Below are 9,583 nucleotides of genomic sequence, written 5' to 3'. Positions count from 1 at the left end.
CTTGAGGGTGTCAGGGAGGGCAGATGATGAGTCTGCGGGTGGTGTCCTTCATGGGGAGAGAGTAATAAATCATCTCTGTAGTGCTATCACTTCTCTGAAGCTCTCTACAGGAGATTTGGACAGTCGAGTTGGTGAAAATAAATGAACCTTTGTACGACTACCTAGCAAACTGGCACTTGATGGTGTGACTGTGAAATGCCCCTCAGATTCAGAATCAATAGAGTTCCTGAACATCTATCCATGTGCATTACAAAAAAATTCCAAATACAAATATGTGTGCCGTCATACCGCAAGAGATGGCTTAAAAGTCTCCCATATGTTCTCCTGTGTTCAGATGACACTATAGCAAATTGGCAGATGGCAGCCAAACTCTCAGGATCGGCCTCGTGGAAGGCTCCCCCCCTCTTTCGTGACCATCCCGGCTCCAGCCTCTCCCTGACAGAGGAAGCTTTTTTAGAGGCTGTTGTGTGCGGCAACATCCCGGAGGTGAGGCGGTTGCTGGACGAGGTGCCGGACATCAACATCAACAGCGTCAATTTCACAGGCCAGAACGCTTTGCAACTGGCTGTGGCCAACGAGCATTTGGAGATCACCAAGTTGCTCTTAGAGCAGAAAGAGCTGAACAGGATGGGCGACGCATTGCTCTTAGCCATCCGTAAAGGTTACGTACGCATCGTAGAGGCCATCTTGGGCCATCGGACCTTTGCGGACATTCAGAGGTTGATGTCTAGCCCTAGTCAGGTGGACATACACAGAGACCTCTTTGCTTATGACGAGAATGGCAGCCTTTTCTCCAATGACATCACGCCCATCATCCTGGCTTCACAGTGCCATGATTACGAGATAGTCCACTTGCTTCTCGCCAGGGGGGCCCGTATCCAGCGGCCCCACGACTACTTCTGCTGGTGCAGCACCTGCAGCCAACAGCAGGCTGATGACTCCTTCAGACACTCTCAGTCACGCATCGATGCCTACAAAGGTCTAGCCAGTCCGGCCTACCTGTCGCTCTCCAACGAAGATCCCGTGATGGCGGCGCTGGAGCTGAGCCACGAGCTGGCGGTCTTGGCGAGCACTGAGATGGAGTTCAAGGTAAATATCAGAGCTGGGCATTCCGCCTATGTGACGACCCGGTCCGTCTATCCGCCCATTTTGTAGGCGATGAACGAAAGATGGGAACCTTAAAAAAATAAACACAATAAGCATTGTCGGAAGCCCATTTTTTTCCATCTATGTCATTGTCTATCGTCTATTTTCACGGTGAGGCTTCAATGGCCACGGCGAGGTTTCCGTTTCCCGTTGGCCCTGCCCGAGGCTTCTCGGTCCTAAAAGGAGACCGGGGTTTTTCCTGGCTCAGATTGAGGCAGAGGTGTTACCATCCTGACCATGTGCCATGACCTGCATTGTTTGTATTCAGTAAATTCAAAGTAGTCACTTTCTTTTACCGGGAACATACTTAAGAGGTCCAATAAGAATGAATATTATCATTTATTCATTTATTAACACTAGAGCCACAATTTTTAAAGTGTTACTGCAAAGATCCACGTTATGCATATGGGCTCACGTAAAATAGACCATTAGGCTAAATGAGCTCACAAGATATGCTATCTTTGCTGTGTATTTGCGCTGTTGTTTTTGTTTTGTTATTGTTGTTTTTTGGGTTTTTTTTGTTTGTGGGGTTGCCATTACATTCAAGAAAAACTGTGTTAAAACATTCTGTGTTGAACTTCAGATTTTTGTGATGCTTGTTTTGAAAGTGAACTTGGTCGGCAACACTCCTCAACGTTTTTTCCCTCGATCTCATTTGCGTCAAAGTGCATGCGTGAGATGCACGTAGCTAGCTCGTTATCTCGCTTGCCAAACGTAATCCATTCAATCCCCGCGCTCGGACAAGCCCTTTATCATATGCGCAACAGCGTGTGGCAAGATCTATCTTTCAGTGTAAATGCACATTATTTATGCAGTGACTTGTAAATAAGTCAGACAAAATAGCAGGAAATCGCGTTTCAGCCCCTCTCCTTTTGGAAACGATTTCTGAAATCACGACGGCACCGCCGTAAAGTAGAATGTGTTTAAATCTGAGGGGATTTGCTGTCGCCGCCGACGGCGTCGTCGCAGACGTCCGAGTATGCGCACTCCCACCCAGCAACGCTCCATTCTGTACTGCCACCCCTCATCACATACACATGAATTGGGTTGACAATAGCGAACTGCAAGTTCAGAGCAAAAAGATTTTTAAGAGTCGCATGCGGCTCTCGATACGTGGGTTGGCCAGGCCATATATAGCGCCTCCATAGTGGCAAACATTGCAACTGTGCTTAAAGTACGTTGTTGTTGCAGAGGGACATCAATCGCGCTGCGTTGAGCAATATCAATCGCTCTGGTTGGTCTGGTTGTGGTCGAAGCTGGTAGACGGAAACGCTAACGGAAACCCGTTTAAAATGCTAGGCGGACCGGCTTATAGACAATTACTATTTGGTCCGGCTGGACAAAAAGGCGGATAAACGGACGGCGGAAAGGTACCCCGGCGGAAGGCGATAAATGGACCGGGAAATTTTACTAAAATGCCCAGCTCTGGTAAATATACAGAGTATAATTTTTTTCAAAAGGGAGTTGCTTAATTTTTAAGGAGAATTGTCTAGGGGACTCGAACATTTCATGCCCTGTAGTAGGGCTGTTTGATTTTGCCTAACAAGAAAATCCTGATTATTTTCTCTCAAACCCGATTTTACGATTACGATTTTTTTGTAAAATAAAAAATAATGAAAAATGAAGTATTTTGAATGTCTTTTATTTTCAATGATTTTTTCTTTCTTTGAACTCAAATGCCAGTCAATTTAACATAATACACACGGAACAATCCATTGGGATTAACAGCATTTTACTTCCACAGTAGATTTCAGATCTGTTCTTAACTAAACCAATAATGAATGAAGAAAGTGCATATACCATCTGAAACGAAATCATCAACATGAGAGAAGGTAGACAGTAGTGTAAACCAAACAGTCTGTCAACAAGTCATTTTGCCAACCAGCTAGTGACCAGCCTTTCACCTTTCTCCCTGGTCTTACTTAAACATAAATCAATGATTAGTGCAAAATTGTCACTCAATAATACAATGCACTGTCAATCTTAAATACGGATGCATAGTCCGGTTGGACGAGAGGTCCGTTGTAGAGGAGAAAAAAAGGGACGCCTTTCAGATGTTGAGTAACTTGCTCACTGATTGTATTGTACATGCGCGGCACACACTACACTCAAGATCTATATTTGCCCGATTTATTAACTAAACGCTCACTTGCCTGAGCAAATAGCAGAATCGCCGGTAGCCATGGATGTTGTTGTTGTTGTTGTTGTTATCAGACTGCGCGCTCGTGGGAGGAAGCGGAAATGCAGAGGAAACTACGGTGGCTTAGATACACCAAAACTAAATAAAAAAATTCGATCGTGCCGATTTGAACATTTTTAACATTATTCTATCCAGAAAATTCGGTTTCGGTTCAAAATCGCTTAATCGAGCAGACCCACCCTGTAGACTAAGCTTACAGCTATAGTTGTTTTTCACAGATAAGAAAGAATTTTTGAGTGCCAGAGGCTTGTGGTTTTTAGGTTCTCAAGAGAGGAATTTTGCTGCGAATCATTCTTGTAATAACATCCCAAAATGTTCCTATATTAGAACATGAAAGGGTACTACCTTGCCTCTTTGAATTATGATTCTGCGATCAAGGTATGTGAGCAGTTCTCAATAGTTGAAATGGCATCTCCAGCAATCAATTAACTTGGTTTTAAGTTGAGGATTGTTTAAGGTCTTAGACTGCATGTAGAAGGTCTTGACCCATCATCCAGTCCCCATGCCAAGTCCTTATGGGTAAGCGACTAAAGGCCTAAGTCTCAGAGAGATTCCCACCCCTTTTGGGTGTTTAAACTCTGTCTATTAGGTTATTGTCATACTATTGAAGTTAGTGGGCTTTCAAATTCTGATGAGACCAGTGCATCATGCCGACCTGTGTCTTCCATCCCCTTGCACCAGAACGACTATAAGAAACTGTCCATGCAGTGCAAAGACTTCATGGTGGGCCTCCTGGACTTGTGCCAGAACACGAAGGAAGTGGAGGCTATTTTACACGGCGATTCGCTCGAGAGTGCACAAAACCTAGACAGGTTAAAACTTGCCATCAAGTATGAAGTGAAGAAGGTAAGATTTTGACCAGTAAAATGTCTTTGTATAATGCCCCTGTTGTGAGTATTTACTCTGTGCCTGTCAGTTTGTGGCCCATCCCAACTGCCAGCAACAGCTGCTTTCCATCTGGTATCAGAACGTTTCCGGACTACGTCAGCGGACTATCGGAGTTAAGATTCTCCTGGTCCTTGCAGTCGCAGTTTGCTTACCCATTCTGGCCCTTGCGTCGTGGATTACACCATCCAGCAAGGTTGGCCATCAGAGGACATGCAGTGTTTAATCAGTGTGAGGGTGCTTTCCTCAACAATTCTGCTTTTGTACCATTCAAGACTTTTACAACTTGGAAACATTTACTGTATGTACCATTTTGGACCCAGAAAAGGTACACAATCTCTAATTTTGAGTCCAACAGTTAGCGTAGCAGACAAGTACTTAAGTATCTGAGTCTTACTTACTTATCTACTTATGTACTTACCTATCTACCTAAAAGGGACTCAAACTGTACCAGTTTCTGGTTTTCTATTTAAAACGATCATGTTCTTACCCATTTCGCTCATTCTATCAGATAGGGAAGCTGATGTGTGGCCCTTTCCTGAAATTTGTGGCTCACGCCGCCTCTTTCGTGACGTTCCTGTGCCTCCTGGTCCTGAACGCAGCGGACCGCTTCAACGGTCCACCGCTGATGCCCAACATGACGGCCCACGATCGGCCCTCGCAGCTCTTCCGCATGAAGACGACACCCTTCACCTGGATGGAGATTCTTATTATGTTCTGGGTGCTAGGTTAGGTCTTCTTTATGGACCTACATACCTACCTACCTCCTCGTCATGTGCACAGTTAGGAGTAGCGTCCAGTATAATGTCATGGTTGACAGGGTGATGGTTTTCTGCATCTACAGGGAAAATTTGGGAAGAATGCAATGACATTTGGTCGCAGGATATCAAAGAATATATATCAGAACCGTGGAACCTTCTGGACTTCAACATTTCGGCTATCTTCACCAGCTCGTTCATTGCACGGCTGATGGCGTTCTGGCACGCGTACGGCGCTCAGTGCTACGTGGATGAGCACCACGCAAACCTGTCCAGCACCTCCCTGCCCTCGGACATTCTGTATTTTCAGCTCGGTAAGTCTCAGACTTGAAGTCTTTTTGTCATTACAGTGATGAATTCCGTGTTATAGTATCAATCGTTGCATTTCGTAGGTTTCTTGTCAAAATCGTAAGAATTCTCAATTCATCTTCTTTAGACTTTGAAGGACTTTTTTGGTCCAAGAGAAAATCTGTCCTTCCCCAATTTATAGAATAGCAAATAGCACCCCGACCCCCCAAAAAACAACTTGTCATTTTGTCACTACTTGGAGCACTATAGTAAGAGCACAAAATCCGGGACTAAGAGTATTTTTTTGCGCTTCACTGCACTGTTCCTCACTTCCAGCCCGAGTCAAGTGGCTTCCTTCAGATCCACAGCTCATTTCCGAGGGCCTGTACGCCATTGCGGTGGTGCTAAGCTTCTGCCGCATCGCCTACGTGCTGCCCGCCAACGAGAGCTTCGGCCCGTTGCAGATCTCGCTCGGCAGGACGGTGAAGGACATCTTCAAGTTCCTGGTGATTTTCATCACCGTCTTTGTGGCGTTCATGGTGGGGATGTTCAACCTCTACTCGTACTACCTCGGGGCCAAGCACAACAACGCTTTCACCACGTGAGTTGCGATTCAGACTGCATTTATCCAATTGGATTCTTTGACGTTTCGGCACCACATGTGGCAAACAACAAGTAAAGTACAGATGCTTGTGTAAAAAAACTAAAAAAAAGATTGGTAAAAAAAAATAGGTACTGTACTTAAATAAAAGTACATAATTGCAGTCGGACATGTAGAAAAGTAAAAAAAAAGTTCAATTATGTACAAAACCTGTTTTGAAAACGGTGAACACAAAATTGTTTCTCTCTTATTAAATTCCAAAGTGAATTAAAAAAAACCTTTGAGAATTCACATTAGATAAGTTGTTGTTGTTCAAGAGCTATGCTCAATGTTTACACTCTCATAATATGTTATGATAGCTTTGCTAACATTGTGGAATGAGTGACAAATGCTTATTTAGCTAACGATAACAGCTGCAATCTGTTTTTTCCAGATTAGACGAATAATTTTTTAACGCCAGAAGCTGGTGGTTTTTAGGCTGCCACAAGACGCAAGAAATTCACCACGAATCATCCTTGGGGTTGACAACTATCAAACAATTCTTTTAAATAAGGCCACTTATAGGGACTGTTTTGCTTCTCCAAATGTTTTGCAATGTCTTCATTATTGATTCATTCATCAAGTCCTCAGACCTTATTCAATCAATCAATCAATAAATCAAGATGTCAACCGTGGTTAACTTCTCTCTATTTACGTCTTTATACTTTGTGATTGATGTCTTTTTGTCAAAGTAAGTAAATATAAAATGAAAGATATAAAAGTAAAAAGCCATCACAGAAATACGTAAAGTACCGACACCTAACAAATCTGTTAAAGTACTGTAGCAAAGTATTTACAGTATGCATTGTTTCTTCCCACCACTATTCACCACAGGCTGGAGGAAAGCTTCAAAACGCTCTTCTGGACCATCTTCGGACTGTCGGAAGTGAAGTCGGTGGTGCTTGATATTGACCACAAATTCATTGAGAACATCGGTTACATCCTGTACGGCATCTACAACATCATCATGGTGATCGTCTTGCTGAACATGCTCATCGCCATGTTCAATAGCTCCTTCCAGGAGATTGAGGTACGCTTTGTTGCCTGGATATTTTCAATTTACTCTGGCTTCCTTCTACATTCCAAAAATGGGAATATTAGCTTCACTGATGACTCTGGATTGTCTGTGGGTGTGAATGTGAGTGTGAATTGTTTGTTTGTACCTGTCAGCGATTCGCAGGCAAACAGTCCACGGAGGTTGCAAACAGTGAATACCGCTATGCTACCAATGGCCCTGAAAACATTGTTTTGTGTCTTGTTCAGGGTGATGCTGACGTGGAGTGGAAGTTCGCCCGAGCCAAATTGTGGTTTTCGTACTTTGAGCAGGGGGGTTTGCTCCCCGTCCCCTTCAACCTGCTCACGAGTCTCGGCCCATTTGCTTCGCTCTTGAAGGGATTCAAAGAATGTCTGTGGAAGGCAACTCGAGGAAAAGTCAGAGAAAATACAGAGGGTGATGAAATGGAGCGAAACAAGGCAGGGAACTAAATCAATCTGAGATTTCATTTTGCAAAAATTCGTTTTGTCAGCCTCATGTTTCTTCTTCTTTTGTTTTGGGTCTTATAGTTAAGTCAACACCAAGACTGCAGAGAGGATGCATCCGCTTGTCCAACACATTACGAAGTAAACTATCATCTTTTACTAAGTTGTCTGCCCGCCTCTACTACCAATTGCACAACCTTCATAATCTCCACCACCTCCAGTTAACCTACCAAGTACCGACCAACCAATCTACCTATTATAGCTATCCAACACCTACTAATTATCAGAGGTGGGAGACTCATGTCACATGACTTGGACTCTAGCTGACTTAACGGGGAAAGTCAACCAAAACATTTTTTTTTTTCAAGAATATGTTCCATGCCGGCTCACTAGTTGAAACAAGTTATTCTGATTAATATTGTGTTTGTGCAATATGAGTTAAGCGCCAAAATCCACCTGTTTTAGCCATCTCAAGGGACGGCCATTTTGTCACTTCTGTCGACTGAAAATGACAACACAGTTGCTCAGGGCTTAGGTTGATTTTTTAAAAAATATCCTGTGCCTTTTGTTTTTGAAATAGAAGTTATTATTTATATGTCACACGTGTCATCAATCTGGCAACCATGCCATTGGCCGCCTCTAGTATGCCGTAGTACCAAAGAAGAATACATTTGGATTCAAGGATTATCCTTTTGATGAAACCAGGAAAAGACAATATGCAAAGTTTGAAACTCGAAGATAAGAGACAGAATGTCTACGACATTTACCATCGTATGCCAGACGCAGATAAATTAGCCGTGTGAACTGGGAAACTAAGATAGCTAGATTAGCTTGACAGTTTAGCAATAGCTGGTCAAACATTAACTCCTTAAATACCTACAGTACCTTCCTAACATCCTATGGACTACAACTACCTGCCACTAAAAATACATACTGTATATACATACAATACGATTTCATCATTCGTCAGTGTGTCATTTTTAAAAGGTGTACCGTGATTCGTCAATCGTCAGCCAAATAGGTGTTTGTCAGTGACGAACTGACGGAACGGTCCATCAGTCTGACGGAATGCCTGCCTCTGCCTACTGCACCTTCCTACACCTACTTACTACAACTGCCTTCCTAAACACCTACAGTAAAGCTAGGTAGCTATTTGCCTAAGTATGTAGCTACCTACCTACCTACCTACCAACTACACCTACATTTACTGTAGCCTATCTACGAACTTCACGTATGCACCCCTATTACCCCAACATTTACCCTTTATTCCGAAAAACAAAAAAAATATTTTCTGTTGTATTGTCAAGGAAGAAGATAAAACTCAATGATATTTGTGAAGTGTTGAAGGCACCACATTTCTTGTTAAATGACTATTTTCCAACAATATATTGTAAAACTAAGTATACCACCAGTGTGTGTACATACAACAAGGAAGGAATTTAATCCACGTGTACTGGAAGGTATGACAAGAAGCTAGACGAGGCCCTGAGGGATACATAGAGGTCATCATCAACGCTTCATTTCAGTGGTTTTACCTCGAACACGGTGACATTGTTCGGGATCAGTCTGTTATTTTGAAATTACCCACCTCTACTTCCAATTTCCAGAAGATCATGAACCGCCTCGTCAAGAGACACATCCTGAAAGCGCAGCGGGACAAAGAAAACGACGAGGTGCATGAAGGTGATTGGAGCACACACAGACACACAAACACAAACATGCACACGCACGCCATGTCCTCGACGTCTCTTTTGCGAAACATCTTGTCCCTCAGGCGAACTGAACGAGATCAAGCGGGACATCGCCAGCCTTCGCTTTGAGTTGCTGGGGATGGGCAAGCGTGAATTGAAGACCCTGGCTGAGCTCGTCAGGCAGCTGAGTGAAGTGACACAAGCTGGACAACATGATTCTCATTAGTTTGTATGCAAGGATACGGTCAAAGTGAAATAGTTCAATAAACATTACATACTGAATAATGTCGCTGTCCTGTAAAATAAACACTTTTGACCAATTCTGTCATTAAAAAAAAATGTATTTGTAAATTGGCCATTACCTGCCAAAACAGCAGGTGGTATGGCGGGGTGTCAAATGTAAAGCAGAAAACTGCATACATTAGTAGTGAGGCAATAAACTGCTCTGCTAGTTAAATTATGTGATTAAATGTGTGTTGTGTTCCCAAATTTGTAA

The 9,583-nt window shown here is 43.2% G+C and overlaps 2 protein-coding genes across 4 annotated transcripts in view; one reads left to right on the top strand and one right to left on the bottom strand.

The window, feature by feature from the left end:
- cep126 (centrosomal protein 126) overlaps positions 1-3,376 on the bottom strand; it is a 22,636-nt gene extending 19,260 nt beyond the window's left edge. For 2 of the 3 annotated variants that reach the window (XM_086034888.1, XM_086034891.1), the window contains exons 1-3: positions 3,300-3,376; positions 1,000-1,177; positions 760-914 (exon numbers count right to left, since the gene is read on the bottom strand). The gene's annotated coding sequence lies outside the window, so the exon portion shown is untranslated. Of the gene's footprint in view, positions 915-999; positions 1,178-3,299 lie in introns of all 3 variants that reach the window. The other variant, XM_086034890.1, reaches the window with a different exon arrangement.
- On the top strand, positions 358-9,583 carry trpc6b (transient receptor potential cation channel, subfamily C, member 6b). Its single transcript, XM_086034886.1, has 11 exons — positions 358-1,089; positions 4,028-4,192; positions 4,263-4,427; positions 4,743-4,959; positions 5,076-5,303; positions 5,614-5,878; positions 6,752-6,947; positions 7,181-7,390; positions 7,481-7,537; positions 9,004-9,079; positions 9,171-9,583. Exons 1-11 carry the CDS (start codon positions 358-360, stop codon positions 9,311-9,313), a joined length of 2,454 nt encoding a protein of 817 aa, XP_085891012.1. The 3' UTR covers positions 9,314-9,583.

Source organism: Filicampus tigris, chromosome 7, assembly GCF_054856515.1.
Source record: "Filicampus tigris isolate MCC_2025a chromosome 7, RoL_Ftig_1.0, whole genome shotgun sequence".
Classification (NCBI taxonomy): domain Eukaryota; kingdom Metazoa; phylum Chordata; class Actinopteri; order Syngnathiformes; family Syngnathidae; genus Filicampus; species Filicampus tigris.
The sequence above is the reverse complement of the archived record's forward strand: the minus strand, read 5'-3'. Positions and strand labels throughout refer to the sequence as shown.

What these genes read in the sequence shown, in the direction of transcription:
- trpc6b (XM_086034886.1), top strand. Translation starts at nt 358, where the DNA reads ATGGCAGCCAAACTCTCAGGATCGGCCTCGTGGAAGGCTCCCCCCCTC. An exon ending in TATTATGTTCTGGGTGCTAG is followed by an intron (nt 4,960 to 5,075) that starts GTTAGGTCTTCT and finishes CTGCATCTACAG; the next exon opens with GGAAAATTTGGGAAGAATGC. An exon ending in GCTCCTTCCAGGAGATTGAG is followed by an intron (nt 6,948 to 7,180) that starts GTACGCTTTGTT and finishes TGTCTTGTTCAG; the next exon opens with GGTGATGCTGACGTGGAGTG.